The 23201-nt window shown below is 55.1% G+C and overlaps 1 protein-coding gene across 32 annotated transcripts in view; it reads left to right on the top strand.

The window, feature by feature from the left end:
- The window catches only part of kif1aa (kinesin family member 1Aa), a 511250-nt gene that overhangs the window by 330986 nt on the left and 157063 nt on the right, over positions 1 to 23201 (top strand). For all 32 annotated transcript variants that reach the window (XM_072474808.1, XM_072474806.1, XM_072474807.1 and 29 more), the window contains 4 exons: positions 12494 to 12656; positions 14014 to 14104; positions 14818 to 14936; positions 17045 to 17100. In XM_072474808.1, coding sequence (XP_072330909.1) covers positions 12494 to 12656; positions 14014 to 14104; positions 14818 to 14936; positions 17045 to 17100 — 429 coding nt within the window. The remainder of the gene's footprint in view (positions 1 to 12493; positions 12657 to 14013; positions 14105 to 14817; positions 14937 to 17044; positions 17101 to 23201) is intronic.

Raw genomic sequence — 23201 nt, 5'->3', positions numbered from 1 at the left:
CCCACCCACCGCCCCGAGAGCACCCTGTCCTGTACTGTGTGTGGCAGTAGCCGTGGGAATTCCACCACCTGCTGCCTGGCAAACGCCCTTCCCTGTAAGTATCTGAAGGTGTTCCCCGGGGGGAGCCCGTACTTCTCCTCCAACTCACCCAGGCTTGCAAACTTCCCATCCACAAACAGGTCTCCCAACCTTCGTATCCCTGCCCTGTGCCACCCTGAAAACCCTCCATCCGTCCTCCCTGGGACGAACCGGTGGTTCCCCCGTATTGGGGTCCACATCGAGGCCCCAACTTCCCCCCTGTGCCGCCTTCACTACCCCCAGATTTTGAGGGCAGCCGCCACTACCAGGCTCGTGGTATTCCTCCTTGGAGGGAACGGCAGCGGCGCCGTTGCCAGCGCCCCCAGACTCGTACCCACACAGGACGCCGTCTCCATGCAGCCCCCTCCCCCTCCATCACCCACTTGCGGCCCAGTAGTACCCACAGAGGTTGGGCAGCGCCAGCCCACCCCCCCACCTCTACTCTGCTCCAGGCACACCCTTCTCACCCTCGGGAGTCCCTCGCGCCCACACAAACCCCTTATGCTCCTGTTGACCCGCCTAAAAAAGGCCTTCGGGATAAACACGGGGAGGCACTGGAACAGGAACAAAAACTTTGGGAGCACCGTCATTTTGACTGACTGCACCCTACCTGCCAAGGACAGCGGCAACGCGTCCCACCTCTTGAATTTCTCCTCCATTTGCTCCACCAGCCTTGTGAAATTAAGCCTATGAAGGGCCCCCCCAGCTCCTGGCCACCTGGATCCCCAAATACCTGAAGCTCCTCCCCGCCCTTTTTAGTGGGAGCTCGCCAATCCCCCTCTCCTGGTCCCCTGGGTGAACCACGAACAGCTCGCTCTTCCCCATGTTGAGCTTTTACCCCGAGAAATCCCCGAATTCCCTGAGGATCCTCATTACCTCCGGCATTTCCCCACCGGATCCGCCACATATAACAGCAAATCGTTCGCATAGAGCGACACCCTATGCTCCTCCCCACCCCGCACCAACCCCCTCCAGTTCCTCGACTCCCTCAGTGCCATAACCAGGGTTTCAATCGCCAGTGCGAAGAGCAGGGGGGACAGGGGACACCCCTGCCTCGTCCCTCGGTGCAACCGAAAGTACTCAGACCTCCTCCTATTTGTGGCCACACTTGCCATCGGGACCTCATACAACAGCCTGACCCACCTGACAAACCCCTCCCCAAACCCAAACCTCTTCAGCACCTCCCACAGGTACCCCCACACTACCCTATCGAAGGCTTTCTCAGTGTCCATCGCCACCACTATCTCCGCCTCCCCCTCCCTCGCCGGCATCATGATAACGTTCAAAAGCCTCCGCACATTTGCGTTCAACTGCCTCCCCTTCACGAACCCCGCCTGGTCTTCCTGGATGACCTGCGGCACACAATCCTCAATCCTCGTGGCTAAGACCTTCGCCAGCACCTTGGCATCTGCGTTTAGCAACGAAATCGGCCTGTAAGACCCACACTGCAGGGGATCCTTGTCCCGCTTCATGATCAAGGAGATCAGTGCCCGGGACATCGTCGGGGGCAAAGCCCCCCCCCCCTTCCTTGCCTCATTAAAGGTCCTAACTAGCAACGGGCCCAACAGGTCCATATATTTTTTATAATATTCGACCAGGAAGCATGCTCCCTATCCCTTTGGTCAGCTCCTCCGGCCCAATTGGGGCCCCCAATTCCGCCACCAGCCCCTGCTCCTTCTTCGGAAACCTCAATTGGTCCAGAAAGCGGCCCATTCCTCCCTCCTCCAGTGGGGGCTCGGACCGATACAATTCCTCGTAAAAGTTCCTGAAGACCCCATTGATGCCAATCCCACTCCGCATCACACTCCCTCCCCTGTCCTTAACTCCCCCGATCTCCCTAGCTACGTCCCGCTTCCGGAGCTGATGCGCCAGCATCCGACTAGCCTTTCCCCCATACTCATAGATCGCCCCCTGGGCCTTCCTCCACTGCGCCTCCGCCTTCCTGGTGGTCACCAGGTCGAATTCGGCCTGGAGGCTGCGCCTCGTCCTCAACAGTCCTTCCTCAGGCACCTCTGCATACCTCCTGTCTACCCTCACCATCTCCCCCACCAGCCTGTCCCTCTCCCACTGCTCCCTCCTCTCCTTGTGGACCCTAACCACCGGCTTCAGTGCCTCCCATACCATCCCCACTCGGACCTCCCTGTTATCGTTGGCCTCCAGGTACCTTTCTAGGCTTCCTCGGACCCGCTCACTCACCTCCTCGTCTGCCAGCAGCCCCACCTCCAAACGCCACAGCGGGCGCTGGTCCCTCTCCTCCCCCAGCTCTAGGTCTACCCAATGCGGGGTGTGATCCGAAATGGCTATCGCCGAGTACTCAATATCCTCTCGCAATCAGCGCCCTGCTCAAAATAAAAAAGTCGATCCGGGAGTAAGCCTTATGGATATGTGAGAAGAATGAGAATTCCCTAGCTCCCGGCCTTGCAAATCTCCAAGGGTCCACCCCTCCCATCTGGTCCATAAACCCCCTCAGCACCTTAGCCGCCACCGGCTTCCTACCCGTCCTAGACCTGGAGCGATCCAGTGCTGGATCCAACACCGTGTTAAAGTCTCCCCCCATTATCAGGCCCCCCACTTCCAAGTCTGGGATCCGACCCAACATACGCCGCATAAAACCCGCATCAGCCCAATTCGGGGCATACACATTGACCAGTACCACCCTCTCTCCCTGCAACTTACCACTTACCATTACGTACCTACCGCCATTGTCTGCCACAATGCTCGACGCCTCGAACGACACCTTCTTCCCCAACAAGATCGCACCCATCGATTTTTGGCATCCAGCCCCGAATGAAACACCTGACCTACCCACCCTTTCCTCAGTCGTACCCGGTCTGCCACCTTCAGGTGTGTCTCCTGGAGCATGACCACATCCGCCTTCAGCACCTTCAGGTGCGCGAACACCCTGGCCCTCTTGACCGGCCCGTTCAGTCCCCTACATTCCAGGTTATCAGCCGGATCGGGGGCCACCCGCCCCCCTCCCCCACCGACTAGCCATAACCCCTCCTCGGCCAGCCGCCCGGCCCGTTCCCCACGGCGGCAGACCCCCGTCCCAACCCCCTCTACTCGCTCCAGCTCCCCCTTGACCATAGCAGCAGCAACTCGATCCCCCCCCCCCCCCCCCCCCCGACCCCGGCCACTCCCGCCTCTCCTTCGACTCCTCCCATTGTGTGACACACCCTCCTCTTCCATTCCCCATCCGCAGGCTCTCCCCCTCCCCCTTCCATCCTAAGCGCGGGAAACAACCCTCGCTTTCCCGCCCCAGCCCCGCCCCCTCCAGTCTTCAGTGCGGGAAAAAGCCCGCGCTTTCCACCTACCCGGCCCCGCCACCTCTGACGCAGCTCCTTTTACAGGCCCAGTCCCCTCACCCCCGACTCAGGCCTCCCCCTCCCCCGCGGGGCCACATCACACTGCCGGCCATCCACCCTGTTCCATTTGCTTACCCCTTCCAAGAGCCCCCCCCGACCAACCCAACCAAAGCAGTGCCCAACCCGCCCTAACCACCCTCACCCAACCAGAAAGAAAAAAAACAAGAGTAAAGGATCCCCCCTCAAAAGGTAACATATCAACCACAGTCCCCAAACGCCCACCCCGACCCTCAATCTGTGTCCAACGTCTCGGCCTGAACAAAGGCCCACGCCTCCTCCGGAGACTCAAAATAATGGTGCCGGTCCTTGTAGGTGACCCACAGTCGCGTCGGCTGCAACATGCCAAACTTCACCCCCTACCTATGCAGCACTGCCTTCGCTCGGTTGTACCCAGCCCTCTTCGCCACCTCCGCACTCCAGTCCTGATATATCCGAACCTCCGCGTTCTCCCACCTGCTGCTCCTCTCTTTCTTGGCCCACCTGAGCACACACTCCCGATCAGCGAACCGATGAAACCGCACCAGCACCGCCCGCGGGGGCTCGTTAGCCTTGGCCTCCTTGCCAGCACTCTATGGACCCCTTCCAGCTCCAGGGGCCCCTGGAAGGACCCCACTCCCATCAGCGAGTTCAACATGGTGACCACATAGGCCCCCACGTCCGGCCCCTCCAGCCCCTCCGGGAGGCCCAGAATCCGCAGATTCTTCCGCCTCGACCGATTCTCCATCTCCTCGAACCGCTCCTGCCATTTCTTGTGGAGCACCTCGTGCGCCTCCACTTTTACCTCCAGGCCTAGGATCTCGTCCTCATTGTCGGAGATCTTTTGTCGGGCCTCGCTGATCGCCACCCCTGGGCCGTCTGTGTCTCCAGCAGCTTGTCGATAGAAGCCTTCATCGGCTCAAGCAGGTCCGCTTTAATCTCTCTGAAGCAGCGCTGGATACCCTCCTGTTGCTCCTGTGCCCACTGCATCCACGCTGCCTGGTCCCCGCCCGCCGCCATTTTGTTCTTCTTCCCTCGCATCTTCTTCGGGTCCACCACCACAGTTTTAGTCGCCCCGCTCCTGTAAAAGCCATTTACTGTCGGGGAACTGTTGTAATCTCCTTCCCACAGCGGGAAACGTCAAGAAAACGCCGTTGGGGGCCCTGAAAAGAGCCCAAAAGTCAGTTTTTTGCGGGAGCTGCCGAACGTGCGACTTAGTTCCGCATAGCCGCAACCGGAAGCCCGGCTGCACCCACCCATGTGCGCCGCTTTGGCCGGGTGCCCCGTGCTCCCATGCCATCATCGAGCCAACAGCTGCACGGCATGCGGCGGACTGCCTAACTCTGATGCTTTCGCCCCCCCAGGATAAGACCGGCCACAACCACAGGGAGCGTGAGAGAACCGGAGGGGGTCCACATGTACTGCACCCCCTCACAGTCCACTCGTTGGCGGAGCCGAGGACCGGGAGGTTGCCCCTTGCCAGATCGGAGGCACACATGAGACTCCCCTGCCTGGCTCCACCCCCTCACCCCATTTTCCCCCCCCCCACTCCACCCCCTCACCCCATTCCCCCCCCACTCCACCCCCTCACCCCATTCCCACAGTCCGCGTGTCTAACGATACATGCTGTCTTCTGTCTTCAAGGACCTGCCGCCGATCATCCCGGCCCGTCTGGCGCTCCTCGCCCACGACCAGTGGCAGGTCCAGTGGCACCCAGGGACGTACGCCACGGCGGCAAGGGCAGACGGCAAGGAAGCCCTTCCACCGACACTGAGACCCAGGACACTGACGCACAGAGGACTGACACCCAGGACACTGACAGCCAGGACACAGAGATGCAGGACACAGATGCACATGACATCCAGGACACTGACACATAGAGGACGAGAACCCAGTTGACGGACAGACCGGACAGTGACCCTCAGACGGGGGCGAGACAAGGACCATCGGGCCAAAGGTCGACGCAGGAGACCCCTGACTTTGGCTCCGAAGAGAACTTGGACTTCGGGTCGCTGCTGTCTCCCACACCCTCCACCATCGCAGAGACTCTCACCTCGGTTGGGCACTTTAGTGATGAGGCTTCTGGGACACTCACAGGTGCGCACACACAGCCGTACAGGTACAGCAGGTGGAGGTAGGAGCAGCCGAGAGGCCAGACGGTCAGAAGGCAGACCAGCCCCAGCAACCAGCTGCAGCCCAGACGGTTCCCGGGTCCCTGGACTTTACAGGCCCACCCACAGATCCGACGCAGTCAGACACCAAGGGACTAGACAACGAGATGACGGCCGGCTTCCAGCAGCTGCAAACACAGGCGGAGGAGTCCATCCGCGTCCAGGAGCAGGGAGTGGTGCCGGTCATGGCTACCACCCAGGCCGACACTGCACGGGTGGCGTCTGCGGTGGAGGCAATGGGAGCAACGGTGTCAGCCATGGGTCAGGTTATGCAAGGCATGGGGCTTCCTGTGCATGCATCATCCGTGGCCCAGGACAGGGCTGCCCTCTCACAGGCAGCCATGTGCCAGAGCCAGCTGGATATTGCAGCCGCGCTCCGCAGTCTGGCCGAGTCTCAGCAGGCCATGGCCCAGTCTCAGCAGGCCATGGCCCAGTCTCAACAGGCCATGGCCCAGTCTCAGCAGGCCATGGCCCAGTCTCAACAGGCCATGGCCCAGTCTCAGCAGGCCATGGCCCAGTCTCAACAGGCCATGGCCCAGTCTCAGCAGGCCATGGCCCAGTCTCAGCAGGCCATGGCCCAGTCTCAGCAGGCCATGGCCCAGTCTCTGCAGGCCATGGCCCAGTCTCTGCAGGCCATGGCCCAGTCTCAGCAGGCCATGGCCCAGTCTCAGCAGGCCATGGCCCAGTCTCTGCAGGCCATGGCCCAGTCTCAGCAGGCCATGGCCCAGTCTCAGCAGGCCATGGCCCAGTCTCAGCAGGCCATGGCCCAGTCTCAGCAGGCCATGGCCCAGTCTCAGCACGCCATGGCCCAGTCTCAACAGGCCATGGCCCAGTCTCAGCAGGCCATGGCCAAGTCTCAGCAGGCCATTGCCCAGTCTCAGCAGGCCATGGCCCGGTCTCTGCAGGCCATGGCCAAGTCTCAGCAGGCCATGGCCAAGTCTCAGCAGGCCATTGCCCAGTCTCAGCAGGCCATCGCTGAGAGCATCGGCGGCATTGCCCAGATGCTGGATGATGTCGCACAAGCCCAGAGGGAGGTGGCGCAGTCCTAGACAGGGATGGCCCACTCACTGGACTCCATCGCTGCTGACGTTAGGACCCAGGTCGATACCACAGCGGGCCTCCAGGACTGGCAGCGCCAGGTGTCGGTGATGCTTCGGGGCTTGTCTCCGCTCGCACCCCCGTCCCATAGAGAGGCCCAGGGGCCACCGGGCAGCCCGAGATAGGAGTAGTTTCTGGGGCCTGTGCCGGTGACTCCTGCAGGGCAGGTCCTGGAACACCACGGCACCTTAGACTCCCCCCGTTCCGTCCCTGGTGCATCTGGTGGGCAGCGGGCAGAACAGGCTGGCACCACACCATCCAGCACGGCCGCGGAGCAACCTGGCCCATCCAAGCTGGGCCGCCCCGGGAAACGAGCGCCAACGGGGAGCCAAGTCGCAGGGCAGGAGTCTCAGCAGTCCGCCTCCACTCCTGCTGTACCATCTGGGGGGGCACAGAGACATAGTGGGAGGGCTCGTAAGGCCAGGAAGTTAGACACCTAGTAAGTTGCAGGGCACAGTTTAGTTATAGGGGCTAGAGCACGTGTATGTAACCTTCCTAATTAAACTCATTGTTACACCAATGCAAGCTGCCTCTGTGCTATGTCCGATGCCTGCGGGGCCGGTTGGGGGACTGAGCGCCACTGTGGTCGAGGGGCGATGGAACGTTGAGCCCAGTTGGGTGTAATTTCCCGCCCCTCCTCCCCCACAGACGTCCACGGCACCCCGCCTCCAGCAATTCAACATGGCCATGTGATGGAGTGCACAGCATGCATACAGGGACCATCCAGCTGGAGGGTGCAAATGTGACCATGCGTCAGACATTGTCTAACGATTTGGAGCTGACAGCTCATCGCAGAGCGGGTTGTCATCATCCTCCATGGCATAGAGCACACCCGCTTCCACAAACAGTCGTGTGAACCCAGCCCGTTGTGTCGCAGGTGGATGTGTAGTGGAGGGCTGTTGTGTATTAGGGTTGTGGTCGTGTGGGAGCTAAGGGTGGTGGGTGGTGTGGGAGGTGCGTCTCCTGGGTGTTGTGGGAGATGGGGGTGCGGGGTGGTGAGGTGGTGCAGTACAGTGGTGCCAGTGCCCGTGCGTGCCCTGCCCCCCTAGTTCTGAAAAGTGCTGCGATCAACGCCTCCCCTGCTCGCTGGCCAAGCCGGTGGCGTCGTGCAGCCTTCCGTCCATATCCAGCTCCCATGTCCCGTCGATTTCCCCCCTCTTCCCCATCCTCCTCATCTGAAGAGGCGGCCCCTTCCTCGGACTCGCCCTCTGCCTCCTCCTCCAGCACATCGCCCCTCTGCTGGGCTATATTGTGCAGGACGCAGCAGACCACAACGATGCGGCCGGCCCTCTCTGACTGGTACTGGAAGGGCCCCCCAGAGCGGTCCAGGCACTTGAAGCGCATCTTCATCAGCCTGAAGCACCTTTCGACCAAACCCCTGGTTGCTCCATGGGCCTCATTGTAGCGGTTCTCCGCGTCGGTCTGTGGCCTCCGTATAGGCGTCATAAGCCACGACTGCAACGGGTAACCCTCGTCGCCCAGCAACCAGCCCCTCAGCTGGGGGGGGGGGGGGGGGGGGGGGCATCCCTCGAACATGGTGGGGATGAACGATTGAGCCATGATAAACGCGTCATGTACATTGTGAGGGTACCGGGCGCAGGATCTTCATCTGGTGGTCACACATCACCTGAATGTTCATGGAGTGGGTCCCCTTCCTGTTCATGAACACGTCCCTGTTCTCCGCTGGTGGCTGCATGGTGACGTGCACCCCATCGATCGCCCCCTGGACCATGGGTATCCTGGCCACAGCTGCGAATCCCGCTGCCCGGGCATCCTGGTGGGCGCGGTCCACTGGGAACTGGATGTAGCGCTCCGCGATGTCATACAGGGCGTCAGTCACTTCACGGATGCACCGGTGCACCGATGGCTGGGAGGAGCCGGACAGGTCCCTACTCGGCGACTGGAACAACCCCGTCGCATAAACGTTCAGGGCCACCGTAACCTTGACGGCCACAAGGAAAGGGTATCCTCCCCCAGTTCCGTGCAGTGCCAGGTGTGCCATCAGGTGGCAGATGTGGGCGCCGGTTTCCTGGCTCATCCGGAGTCTCCTCCTGCATGCCCTGTCCGGCAGGTCCTCGAAGGACATGGGGCGCCGGTAGACACGAGGCCTCATCGGCCGCCTCCGGCGCCGTGGCACCACCACCGCCTCCTCCTCCTCCTCCTCCTCCCCGCTCACCCCCTCCTCCTCCTCCTGCAGCCCATCCCTCTGCTGCAGCCCATCCCTCTGCTGCAGCCCATCCCTCTGCTGCAGCCCATCCCTCTGCTGCAGCCCGTCCCTCTGCAGCAGCCCGTCCCTCTGCTGCAGCCCATCCCTCTGCTGCAGCCCATCCCTCTGCTGCAGCCCGTCCCTCTGCTGCAGCCCATCCCTCTGCTGCAGCCCGTCCCTCTGCTGCAGCCCGTCCCTCTGCTGCAGCCCATCCCTCTGCAGAATCCTGTCCCTCTGCTGCAGCCTGTCCCTCTGCTGCAGCCCATCCCTCTGCTGCAGCCCATCCCTCTGCTGCAGCCCGTCCCTCTGCTGCAGCCCGTCCCTCTGCTGCAGCCCATCCCTCTGCTGCAGCCCATCCCTCTGCTGCAGCCTGTCCCTCTGCTGCAGCCCATCCCTCTGCTGCAGCCTGTCCCTCTGCTGCAGCCTGTCCCTCTGCTGCAGCCCTTCCCTCTGCTGCAGCCCGTCCCTCTGCTGCAGCCTGTCCCTCTGCTGCAGCCTGTCCCTCTGCTGCAGCCTGTCCCTCTGCTGCAGCCTGTCCCTCTGCTGCAGCCTGTCCCTCTGCTGCAGCCCGTCCCTCTGCTGCAGCCCGTCCCTCTGCTGCAGCCCGTCCCTCTGCTGCAGCCCATCCCTCTGCTGCAGCCCGTCCCTCTGCTGCAGCCCGTCCCTCTGCTGCAGCCCGTCCCTCTGCTGCAGCCCATCCCTCTGCAGCAGCCCGTCCCTCTGCTGCAGCCCGTCCCTCTGCTGCAGCCTGTCCCTCTGCTGCAGCCCGTCCCTCTGCTGCAGTTGTCCCTCTGCTGCAGCCTGTCCCTCTGCTGCAGCCCGTCCCTCTGCTGCAGCCCGTCCCTCTGCTGCAGCCTGTCCCTCTGCTGCAGCCTGTCCCTCTGCTGCAGCCTGTCCCTCTGCTGCAGCCCGTCCCTCTGCTGCAGCCCGTCCCTCTGCTGCAGCTTGTCCCTCTGCTGCAGCCCATCCCTCTGCTGCAGCCTGTCCCTCTGCTGCAGCCCGTCCCTCTGCTGCAGCCCGTCCCTCTGCTGCAGCCCGTCCCTCTGCTGCAGCCCATCCCTCTGCTGCAGCCCGTCCCTCTGCTGCAGCCTGTCCCTCTGCTGCAGCCCGTCCCTCTGCAGCAGCCTGTCCCTCTGCTGCAGCCTGTCCCTCTGCTGCAGCCCGTCCCTCTGCTGCAGTTGTCCCTCTGCTGCAGCCCGTCCCTCTGCTGCAGCCCGTCCCTCTGCTGCAGCCCGTCCCTCTGCTGCAGCCCATCCCTCTGCTGCAGCCCATCCCTCTGCTGCAGCCCGTCCCTCTGCTGCAGCCCGTCCCTCTGCTGCAGCCCGTCCCTCTGCTGCAGGCCGTCCCTCTGCTGCAGCCCATCCCTCTGCTGCAGTTGTCCCTCTGCAGCAGCCTATCTGAGCCGCCTGCGCCGACGCTGCCACAAGGCTGCATACAGGGCAGCGGCTCCTGCCACGGCTGCCAACATCACTGGCTGGTGCCCAAGCATTATGATCTGCAGGGGGTGGGGGCTGTACAACATGTTTAATGATGGCGCATGGCCCCCTCTACAGCCAGGTGCCATGGGCTACATGTCTGCCCCGGTTGGCTGGCTGTGGCACAGCCACACATGCACCCAGACTCCTGCCCACACCCTCCATGCTCCACCCAGTATTGCCCGTCCCTCCCGCTAGTGCCACCGTTGGATGGCACAGCCCTCACGGGGGGCTGCCGGTCGGGAGGGCCGCACCCTGGGGGATCCGGCATCTATGCACATGTCCGGCAGGCTTGTGCTCAGCCAGCACTCAGGGTTGGTGCCCATCAGCCTGGCCGCCATAATGACGTCCGTGGCTTTGGCGGCGCCCTGCCAAGGCGGGCCGTTCCAGACCGGCGGCCCTGTCGTCCCCAAGCCCCCCCCCCCCCGAACATGGAGGCCCTACCCCCATCGCCTCCTCGCCCCCAGCCATGGCTGTGCCTGTCCCAACAGACGTAGGTCCCCCCACACGCCGGCCCCTCACCTCCTGCTCCCGCATCGCCAGCCAGCACGACTGGCTGACGATTTTTATTAGCAGGTTAGAATGGCACCCCATCCAGGCCGCAGAATCCCTGGGAGCCCAGGGAATCGATGAACGGACCCCCTCGGGCGATTCTCCGGACAGCGCGGCGCCGATCACGATCACGCCGTTTTTGCTGGTTGTGAGAATCGCGAAACGGTGTCGGACCGGCGTCGCGCGAAAAACCATCGCGATTGCCGATTCTCCGAACCGGCTCGGCCTGAGAGAATCTTGTAAACTTGAAATCGAAAAACATACAAGGGTATGAAAACTGATTGGATCAGTTTTTCAAATCACTAGCACAGGCATAATGCTCCTTCCCCTCCACCTCCAACAGGAACTTGAAACCTGGGAGGATCCGAACACCAATTTGCACCCAAAGCTGGTGGGACAGAGTCACAATTGTTGGGCTGGAGTGCAGCAGATATCATTGGGGACCCACATATTGTAAATCGAGAAAGGGAGGGAAAGAATCAGAGAAGTTCACACCATAGGGAGGTTGTGTGCCCCAATGTATGCTTGTGACATCAGGAGGAACATCCCCCCCCCCCCCCCCACCCCCCCCCACCCCCACCCCCACCCCCGGTATCCAATCTTAAAATCAACATTTAAATTATATTTTATGGGGAGATTATGGCGTAGTGGTAATATCACTGGTCTAGTAATCCTGGAACCTTGACTAATGCTCTGGGGACATAGGCCGAAATCCCACCGTGGCAGCTCGTGGAATTTAATTTCAGTTAATAAAATCTGGAATTGAAAGCTCGGCTCAGTAACGGTGACATAGAACATACAGTGCAGAAGGAGGCAATTCGGCCCATCGAGTCTGCACCGACCCACTTAAGCCCTCACTTCCACCTTATCCCCGTAACCCAATAACCCCTCTGCACAGACAGTGACCCAGCAGGGAATCGAACCTGGGACCCTGGCGCTGTGAAGCCATAGTGCTACCCACTTGTGCTACCGTGCTGCCCGTGACCATGAAACTATTTTTGATTGTCGTAAAAACCCATCTGGTTCGCTAATGCCCTGCAGGGAAGGAAATCTGCCAGCCTTACCTGGTCTGGCCTGTATGTGACTCCATACCCTTGGTACTGTGGTTGACTCTGACCTACCCTCTGAAATAGCTGAGAAAACCACTCGGTTAAAAGGCAATTCGTGATGAACAACAAATACTGGCTTTGCCAAAGACGCTCACATCCCATGAATACATTTCTTTTCAATTCCTGGAAAGTTCCCTCCTATTTTCTGGCTACTGGAAGCTTTCGCACCCGAGTTTCAGGCAGTGCAGGCCTCAGTCAGCGCTGTGCTTAAAATGGCGTGCACACCCAGTGCCATTTAAATTAAGCCTCAGATCCTGCCTAGGAAAGTAGGCCTTGTCCGATGACAGCTTCACCAAAATGCTGAGGAATATAGGCTTGAAAACCCAATCTCCACCATCTAAAATTCCCACCACCGTCAACTTAAACTCCCCCCTACAATCATAAATATGCCTCCTTCTCTGCCCAAGGAACTCAGCAAGTAAACACCCCATTAATTGTTTGTGGACTTGTTTGCATTCTCCAGCCACCCAGGAGGAGCCTGAAAGTCCAGTGAAGTCACCGGCAGACACACAGATGGATGAAATTGTAGAACACCTCAGAATTGGCAGCAACTTCACTTTCAGAGTGACAGTTCTACAGGCCTCGAGTATCTCAGCTGAATACGCTGATATTTTCTGTCAGTTCAAGTAAGTCAATCATTGCCATCGTATATCCATGCTAGATAAGTAAGTAAGTAAAGTCGCCATAGTCCCAGATGACCACGGGCTGGTTTCCTCTTTGAGAAGGAGAAGTGACTGGTGGTGACCTGAGGATCACCACACCTCAGGTGAGAGGCACAGTTGAGAAGGCACAGTCTTCATGAATAAACCCAGCCCCGAATTGAAACCACGCTGTTGGCCTCGCTCGGCATCACAAACCAGTTGTCCAGCCAACTGAGCTAAACCGGCCATGCTTGATAGACCCATTGCCATGGCTATGGAGACCAGCTATATCCATTTATTGTCATCTGGTGGAATATGTTATCTGCCATGATATATGGATCTAATAGCATGAGTATTTAACGTTCATTCTGTGTAAACCCATTTTGCTGCCTGTGCTGACTGTGTTGTATCCATGGGCTGAATTTGGCTAGCAGATTTGCAGGTGGGGGCAAGTGTAAATTCCTCAGCTGAGTTTCGTAATAGGTTCCGGCTGCCCAGGCCTCTCTGCAATTCTGTGCTAGGACAGTGAGGTCTCGGCTGGTCCACCTACCCGTGCCCCAATCGAGGCCCTTAAGTAGCCAATTATTGACCACTTAAGGGCCATTGCACCCGCAGCTTCAATGTTTACGCTGGTGGGAAGACTATGACGGAATGCCGAAAATAAATTGAGTCCAGGCCTCAGGCGAGGGTGACTCCATCAGCAGTCTCTTTTAACATCTGGCAACTGCAAGACCCCTCAACCCCTGCTCCTATAACTGCCCTCTTCGTTGACACCCCAATCGCCCACTGTCCACCCCCCACCCCCACCCCCCCGGCCACCAGCCAATTAACGCTCATTGGAGTGGGAAATGGCTACGGACAGGCAGTGTTTTCAAGGAGGTGTTGTCCGCGAACTCTTCAGATGGAGGGAGGGGAAACCCCACCGTCCAAAAAATCTTGGCTCATGTTTTATATCTATATGTATGTTACGCTAAAATGTATCACTACAACTACAAAAGCCATGTTACACCCATTCACTGTCACACGTATAAGGCTTTGTTATGTCCTTGCTATAGATAACCATTATGGAGGCTGGCTTCCAAATGATAATGTCAAGTCAAGCATAAGGTTGATTTTTAAAATGAGCTGACTGTCAGAGTTACTGCAGTGCAGGGTACAGGCTTAGGCAGCTGTCCTCGTGGGATTGCTGTATGGGTATCCAGTGGAGCAGATTTTTATCAGTTCTATTCCAATTTCCGCACACTGCTGTCCAATTAATTGATATTTCTGTTCAGGATTGATGACATAAATCAAAGGGCCCTCTGGCCAAGAAGGCTCAATTTTGCTTTACTCTCTTTTACAGTTTCAAACATCGTCAAGAGGAAGCCTTTTCAACAGAGCCGCTTAAAAACACAGGCCGGGGCCCCCCACTTGGCTTTTACCATGTGCAGAATGTGAGTCTCCCAAATAAAAAAATAATTGTGATTGCACAGTACCAGCTAGAATGCCCAAGCTAACTACTGACTATACCAAAGATCTTTTGAAAGATTTTTACTTTGCATTCGAGTGTCTTGTCTCGCATTGCATTGTTGATGGGGCTCATCTCGGAGTCTGGTGTTGACAGATCGATAATTGTGCTCTGTGATTAGACTGAAACACCGTTAATGCTCATCTAACAACAAATGCAGTGGGAGAAGATTTGGGGAAAGTGACTGAGGCATGGTCAAAGATATAGGAACCTGCCAAAGTGGGGAGAGGTAGAAAAGGGCGGTGGGTGTAAGGAGAAAGTTCCAGGTGATAAAGCAGACCGTCTGAAGACACTGGTAAGGGATGCAAATGAATTGGAGGGTGCATGCTCCCAGGAGGAGATCAGGCAGACCAACTGAGCTGGCATTCGGTAAGAGCAGTGACAACTGACAAGACCATCAGCCTGTGTGGGCAGAATTCCTTATTCATGCTCCCAAGCAAACCAGGTACGTCCAGCTGTGAAATCTATGCTGCTCCAGCACTCTACAGCATTTGATGCAATCCATGTATAGTAATGTGCCCTTCCGCAGGTACTTTGCAATTAATGTCTTCAGCTGTCCAGAAAAGCCTTTGTTAACTCCTGAAAACTCAGTTAGACAAACAGTTGTTACTATGAAAATTATACTTTTTTTCCCCACAGATCGCAGTAGAAGTGACCAAATCCTTCATTGAGTATATTAAGATTCAACCCATTGTCTTTGAGGTATTTGGACATTATCAGCAGCACCCATTTCCACCTCTCTGCAAGGACTTCATCAGGTAAGTACTCCCAATAAATCCCATTGTCTTCAGCAGCTCTTTCCTTCTGTTTCAAACTCAGAGTCAGTGTTTCACTCCTCACAGTGTTGAAAATTGTTGGGGGTTGTCTCTAGACTGTAATCCCTTTGTACTGTCAAGGGGATTTAGATAAGGTCAACTCCTGGGCCTAAATTTACAATAACTCCTCCCCGTCTCAAAACCCACCTGATCTTTCTAGGAAGCTCTTCTGAACAAAGAGACAGGCTCTTTAAAAAAAAGCTACAGTTAGAAAAACAGCTGCTCTTCAGAATTAATGGAACCCTATAGAGCTATATATTGAAACTGTCTGCGCCTGTCAATCAAAAGGCTTTTAAACGGCAATGGTCTGTAAAACTGAATGTAAACAATGCAGTTCAAAGCTTTTCGGCTTCTAGGCATATACACAGTCTTGAAAAAGATAACAATGAAAAACCACTTCAAAGGTTTCCACCACATTAAAAAGAATACTTTTACCTTCCTCTCACAGATCTTTGAACTTGGCATGCTGAAGACAGGTTTTGTTTTACATTTTCTCCCAAATTTTCACCCAACAATAAACAATAATCAGGAACGAATGTAATGTCAATCCCCATATCAATAACAACAATCCCATCCTCCCACCAAACCCCCAAAAATTAGCCCGCATGTTAACATAAACAAATGACAAAAAGGAATCAGGAATCACCCATAGTCACCATTAACACATACAGTCCCCCTCCCCCCCAACCCCCCCAGCCCCCAACCTCCCTAATGTTCGATGTGATCCAATTCTCGAAAGTGCAGAATGAATAATGCCCATGGATTGTAGAACCCCACCATCCTTCCCCTCAGTTCAAATTTGACATTTTCAAGCAATTCCAGCAGGTCCCCCCGCCACGCCAGGATCCACCTTCGGGCGGTCAACGAGGCGAAGGCTACAACATCTGCCTCCGCGCTCGTTTCCAACCCCGGCTGGTCCGACACCCCGAATATGGCCTCCCAAGGGCCCGGGTCCAGTTTCACGTGCACCACTTTAGAGATTACCCTAAACACCTCCTTCCAGTAATTCTGCAGCTTTGGACAGGATCGGTGCTCCAGTTTCCTCCCACAGTTCAAAGATGTGCAGATTAGGTGGATTGGCCATGCTAAATTGCCCTTAGTGTCCAAAAGGGTTGGGTGGGGTTACTGGATTATGGGGATGGGGTGAAGGTGTGGCTTGAGTAGGGTGCTCTTTCCAAGGGCCGGTGGACTCGATGGGCCGAATTGCCTCCTTCTGCACTGTAAATTCTATCATTCTATGTTGAATAGCGGAGCAGCCTCGAACGGCCTACTCCTGCTCCTATTTTCTATGTTTCTATCCCACTTTCCGCAATCCCTCTGATATCTCTCATTTCCAGTGAAGTAACCTGTTTACATTTACATAGAACATACAGTGCAGAAAGAGGCCATTCGGCCCATTGAGTCTGCACCGACCCACTTAAGCCCTCACTTCCATGCTACCTCCCCTAACCCAATTACCCCTCATAACTTTTTTTGGACACTAAGGGCAATTTAGCATGGCCAATCCAGCTAACCTGCACGTGTTTGGACTGTGGGAGGAAACCGGAGCACCCGGAGCAAATCCACGCAGACACGGGGAGAACGTGCAGACTCCACACAGACAGTGACCCAGCGGACAATCGAACCTGGGACCCTGGCACTGTGAAGCCACAGTGCTAACCACTATGCTACCGTGCTGCCCATTTATTTGTTTGATGTCAGACCCCACACTTCACAACTGAAATGTATGTTCAAGGCTGAGATGGACAGTATTTAATCAGTAGGTGAATCAAGGTTTATGGGGATAAGGCAGGAAAGTGGAGTTGAGGATTGTATCATGATCTCATTGAATGGCGGAGCAGACTCGAAGGGTTGAATGGCCTACATCTGCTCCCAGGTCTTGTGGTCTTCTGGTCTAATAGGAACCTCAGTATTGGAGAAATATAGAACATGACTCTCTCATTGGCGGTACCATGTGCTGACAAAATCTGAACTCAGTGATCGATATTTGAATAAAATACTTTCTCCAAAACGTATCCGAGATGGAATTCACCTGCTCTTTCTCTTTCCAGCCCCCTAAGGCCAGCTCGCCGACAGTTCCCTCGTGTGATGCCCTTGTCGAAACCAGGTGAGAGGATTCAAATTGTTTAATTATTGCTTTGTATGAAAGTATCTAATCCATACCTCATAGCCACAGGGAGGAGTAGACATTGGTTGGAAAACGAGCACAAGAAGGACCAATTTTGGAATGCAACTCCCACAACCAATCTTCTACGCCTGCTGTATGCGTCACCATTGTTAAAGGCTGCCCGGAATTTTAGTATCTTGGGTGTCCACCTAAAACAGGCTTAAGACACCTTGGGCGGGATTCTCCAACCATGCGCCGGGCCAGAGAATCGCTGGGGGGGGGGGGGGGCGTGAAAACTTACCACAACCAACTTCCACCCCTGAGAACATATTAAAATAATTCCCGGATCCTACCCAGTGACTCAGTAACTGTGGTCTTGAGCTGTACAAATCAGGTAGATCCCACCTCAATCTCTGATCTGTGCCCTAAACATTGCTGGTTGCCCATGTGTTATCTGAGGGCAACTAGTTACGAGGTTTAAGAATAAGAAAACTGTTTGAGAATATCCCGCCGGTGCGGGGGGGGGGGGTGAAACCCGCCCCGACGCCGGCTGCCAGATTCTCTGGCGCTGGGGTTTTGACAGGGGCGGGAATCGCGCCGCGCCAGTCAGGGGCCGTTGGCAGTGGCCCCCCCCGGCGATTCTCCGGGCCGCGATGGGCCGAGTGGCCGCCCGTTTTCGCCTGGTCGCTCCGGTGAAAATCACAACAGGTCCTTACCGGCGGGACCTGGCTCCACGGGCGGCCTGCAGAGTCATCGGGGGGGGGGGTGAGGGGGGATCTGGCCCCGGGGGGTGCACCCACGGTGGCCTGGCGCGGCGCCAAACACTCCGGCGCCGGCCTAGCCCCTGAAGGTGCGGAGTGGTTCACGCCACTCCTCGGTGCCGGAGTGCCCCGCCCTGCCCGTTCACGGAGAATCCCACAAAGTTTAAGATTTAGAGATCTTTTAAAGACTGAGATGAGGAGATTTATTTTCTCTCAGTGGATCGTTCGTTTGTGGAACTCTCTTCCCCAGAAAGCAGTACAGGCTGGGTCGTTGAATTTAATCAGAGAGATTTTTGATAGGCAAGGTTGTCAAGGGTTATGTGGGACAGGAAGGTTAGTGGACTGGAGCAAGATCAGTGATGATCTGATTGAATGGCGGAGCAGACGCGAAGGGCTCAGTGGCCTACACCTGCTCCTATGTTCCTGTGTGTCAGGAATTTCAGCCACAGGCATACCATTTCTTTATAGTATCAAAGGAAGGCATAGCATATTTCACGCACTATTGAGGTTCATTCGCCACCCACCTCTGCCACGCCCTCCTGGTATTACACTTAAAAAATATCTTTATTCCCAGACCCTGCATTAACCCGACAGTGATTGTCACCGTCGGTCTTTCTGCTTTACCCTGGCATTAACTTCTATCCTCAATCTCTCTACACCACCTTGGTACCAACCTTTAACCTCAATCTCTCTAGATTACCTTGGGAACGACCTTTAATCTCAATCTCTAGATTACCTTGGGACCAATCTTTAACCTCAACATCTCTAGATTACCCATGTATTAATGGGGTGGTTTTGCATCGGGCTAAATCGCTGGCTTTGAAAGCAGACCAAGGCAGGCCAGCAGCACAGTTCAATTCCTGTACCAGCCTCCCCGAACAGGCGTCGGATGTGGCGACTAGGGGCTTTTCACAGAACCTTCATTTGAAGCCTATTTGTGACAATAAGCGATTTTCATTCATTTCATTTCATTTCCAATTTCTCTGCACTCCATTATCCAGGACCTCAGTGTCCCTAAATTTCTTTGACACTAGCTTTTAAGTTCAGACTCCCCCTGCTGGTCATTGTTCCATTTCCTCTCTGTGTCTGCCTCACTTTTATGATGTATGTTCAAAGAACAATAAAGAAACGTTTATAAACCTTTTTGTTTCCAAATAACAGAACTTTGTCATTCCTGAGTTCATGCCCTTGCTCGGGATTAGTAGAATAAAGCATAGCTGGATGCATGCTGATGTTTGCTTGCACTAGATTCACAGATACATACATACATGGGGCGGGATTCTCCGACCCACCGCCGGGTCGGAGAATCGCCGGGGGCGGCGTGAATCCCGCTCCGACGCCGGCTGCCAAATTCTCCGCCGCCAGTTACCGGGCGGGGGCGAGGATCGCGTCACGCCGGTCAGGGGCCGTTGGCAGCCCCCCCCCCCCCCCCCCGGCAATTCTCCGGGCCCGATAGGCCGAGCAGCCGTCCGTTTTTGGCCGGTCCCACCGCCGTGGATTAGACATGGTCCATACCGGCGGCACCTGGCTTGGAGGGCGGTTAGCGTCGTCCTGCGGGGGGGGGGATCCGGCCCCGGGTGGGCCCCCACGGTGGCCTGGCCCGCGATCAGGGCCCACTGATCTGCGGGCGGGCCTGTGCCGTGGGGCACTCTTTCCCTCCGCGCCGGTCTCTGTAAGGCTCCACCATGGCCGACGCGGAGAAGAAACCTCCTGCGTATGCGCAGGAAACATGCCAGCGGGTTCTGCCCATGCGTCAGAACACACTGCCGGTTCTGCACATGCGCCATCCCACGCCGGCCACGGAGGTTTCCCCAACTTCTGGGCGGCCTGACGCCGGAGTGGTTCACGCCGCTCTTTGGTGCCGGTACGGGCCGCCCCGCTAATTCCGGGAGAATCCCGGTCACGATTTTGGGTGGAATTTTCCCATCGCATGTGTTGCCATGCCACTGCAAGTGAGAATGGAGAATTTGGCGTTCCAGCCAAAACACCAATCACTTTCAGCGGGACTGGAGAATCCCAGTTGCAAGCGAGGATGGAAGTTTCCGGCAACAGTTCTTGGTATTCCTACTATTTAGCAGGGTTCCTTATTCTCAAAAGGGCTTAAATCACATTGGGTAGCAGTGAAGAGTTCATTGTTGAGTATTGGATTGTTGCCTGCGATGAAGTGAGGAGTTTGGTGAGGGTACAGAGATGTGCCCAGCCTGAACCCGGTCAAGCCACCCCTTTATCTGTGGGGTAGTGTGTGAGAGAAGAGCCTCAGGAAGGAGGGCCACAGCTCCTGGTCAATTGTAGGTATAGTCGGTGTCTGGCTTTCTCAGTCATAGACATCTTAAAGGATCATAGAGCTCAGATGGAGGCCATTCAGCCCATCATGTCAATTCCAGCCCTTTTAACGATTTGTCCAATTGGCCACTTCCCCGCCCTTTTTTCATAGTGCTGCAATTTGCATTCCCTTTTTAAGCATCTATCCCTTTAGAAAGTTACTACTGAATGTGCTTCCACCACCCTTGAAGACGGTGCATTCCAGATCATTGCAACTGACAGCCTAAAGAAAACTCTTCTCATCGCCACTCTGATCCTTTTGCCAATCTTCTGCAATCTGTGACCACTGGTTACTGACCCTCTTGCCAGGGAAAATTGTTCTTCATCCATATGTTGTTGGGGACAGGTGGAGGTATATTGGGCTATCCAGAGCTGTGGGTAACTATTGACCTGGAAGCACAAAGCTGAGGGGGCTTGTCTCTGGTGAGACATGCCTTTTATTTCATGTTAGGATGTGTCTAGGTAGAAACTTAATGTTTTATTTTTTCAATTTGTTGTACACATTTCTCGACCCTCCTCATTAGTTAACCAGTTATCCTCCCATTGACAGAGCTCATGTGATTTTACTTTTTGTGTTGTTTTTTTTTGTGTTCTTCATCACACGCATCACAGAGAATGAGAAAGCACTTGTTTTGATTAAGCACCTGATGCCTGATGGGTTGAACCTCCCCTTCCTGGACTCGCTGTCCATGCACGCCGTGTCTGCCGCTAATGTCGCTGCTTCCTATCTTTCCGAAGACGAGGTTTATGCCCCCTTGGCCCTTCCTTCTTCCCCTGGTTGTGCTGTCAGGAAAGCCCAGATGCATGGTTCGTAATACTGAACTCTAATGGAAAGTGTGTTTCATTGGATACTTCACCACTCGCATTGCACATTGTTGGCTAATTCATCTCCCAATCCCCAAACAAGCAGTTTCAATAGTTCACCCCTTATGATTGGATATTTCAACCTGCCCAATTATATAGATTATTGGATGCTTCAATCCCATCTCCCATTCCGATTGGACTTTTCACCTCCAAAGCTGCCCATATCTTTGTTTAAAGAATTTCCCAATCCTCAAATACTCGGGTCGGGATTCTCTGGACCGCCAGCCCGGTTTCCAAATGTGAAGCGCTCCCGCCGGCAGCAGGATTCTCCGATCTCGCAGTTGACCAATGGGTTTCCGTGGGAAAACCCGCGGGCGTGGGTGCGCTCCCGGCGGACTGGAGGATGTCGCAGATGGAGAATTCCGCTCTCGATCTTTCGCCCTCCGTCTCTCATTCCTGGTAATTCATCATCCAATTCCAATACATTCTGAGCTTCAGTTCCTCGTTCAGTTAGGTGATTCATGTTAGTGCAGCATGTGGCACAGTGGTTAGCACTGGGACTGCGACGCTGAGGATCCAGGTTCGAATCCCGGCCCTGTCACTGTCCGTGTGGAGTTTGCACATTTTCCCCATGTCTGCGTGGGTTTCACTCCCATAACCCAAAGATGGGCTGGTTAGGTGGATTGGACACGCTAAATTGGCCCTTAATTTGAAAAAGAAAAATAATTGGCTACTCTTAAAAAAATAATTTAAGTTAGGGGATTCACCTCCCAATCGCTCTACAACAGGACACTTCGCCCTCCTCTGCACTTCAGATATAATTGAGTAATTTATTTTACTCCTTTTGTGACTCTGAACTTACCTCCAGAATGTGCTTGGGCGATTTTCCTTACCCCTCATCATACCATTGAATACATGGTACAGTGTGACAGCACATTGGGTCTCTTGCAATTTCCATGGTTTTTCCAGTCGGTTACGTCTACACCCCCCTTTTTCCTCATGGTTCTATGTTAATGGGGTTATCTGTAGCAAGGTTCTGCTGGTAGAACCTCAGGCACTCAGTCCCTGTGGCCTTCCAGATGCAGAGATGCATTAGCAGTTCCCAAAGGTTGGACAATGAGTAAGCGTCACTACATCTCCTTGCTGCGCCTGGTGTCATACCCAACTCAAAACCACTTTCCACAAGTTGCAACTGTGTGTCATTATTTACCCCTGGCCCCATCTCTCGCTGCTCAGCAAAGGGGACAAAGGTTGACAAGTGTGCGCAATATTTCACTAAATTTAAATTTGGTCGAACAGGCAGGCATCTTTGATGATGTGATCTGATGCTGATGCTAATGTTTCAGAACTGATTCCATTCACTTATATTTTAAACTTGAAAAGCCTTGGTGGAGAACTGAGGGTTTAATAGCAGAAGACCAGCCAAGTTGGAAACAGAAGAGCAAAGGTGAATTACCAATGAGATGATGTGAAGTTTTGTTTTTTTCAAAAGTCTGCAGAAGAGGTGGACTAGGTTAGACATTCCCAACTGGAGTGCCACCCCAAGCGACAGCAAGACGACAACAAATTTGTAATTATTATGTCTCATTTTGCAAGACTGCACACACTTGCTCCACTGCTGGATTACCCCTCCACACTTCCTTTGTTTCATTTTTCAAAGTTTGTTTTATTTTGTATTTGAAGTTATAATGAGGTTTAGATTCTGGTTTGGTAATCCACTCTGACATCACTCCATACTTAGCATCAGTTGTCCAGGGACAAGGGTCATTTAAGAGCTGCCAGTCAAATGGTTAGGATGTCTGTCACCAACCAATACGCTCTCTGAGATGTAATTGAATCTCCCATTGAGTGTGATCATCTTCCATTGCTGCAGTGGCTTGTCAAAATTAACTCACTTTCATCCAGACAGGAACATATCCTATGTGTGCATCTGGTGGCTGTATCTTTGCTTTTTGCTTTGTTTGCTGTGATTGTCTGGGTTAAAGAGCAAAGGTCAAAATTTAGTTCTCTTAAGATGCTCATTTCCTGAACTTTGATTCCCTTGGCGGAAGAAGTTAAATCCTTTCCGTACAAGATAACTGTTTAACTAGAACCTGTGAAGAGGGGGGATTGATGATGATCCAGCAGACTCTGTCTTGGAAAATTGAATTTACGTTGTAGAGACTGCCTAACACTTTAGTAACTCAACACTTTCCTGTGGAGCAATAAGTGATG

This window comes from Scyliorhinus torazame, chromosome 14 (assembly GCF_047496885.1).
Source record: "Scyliorhinus torazame isolate Kashiwa2021f chromosome 14, sScyTor2.1, whole genome shotgun sequence".
Lineage (NCBI taxonomy): Eukaryota > Metazoa > Chordata > Chondrichthyes > Carcharhiniformes > Scyliorhinidae > Scyliorhinus > Scyliorhinus torazame.
Note: the sequence above shows the minus strand (reverse complement) of the source record. Positions and strands in the feature narration are given on the sequence as shown.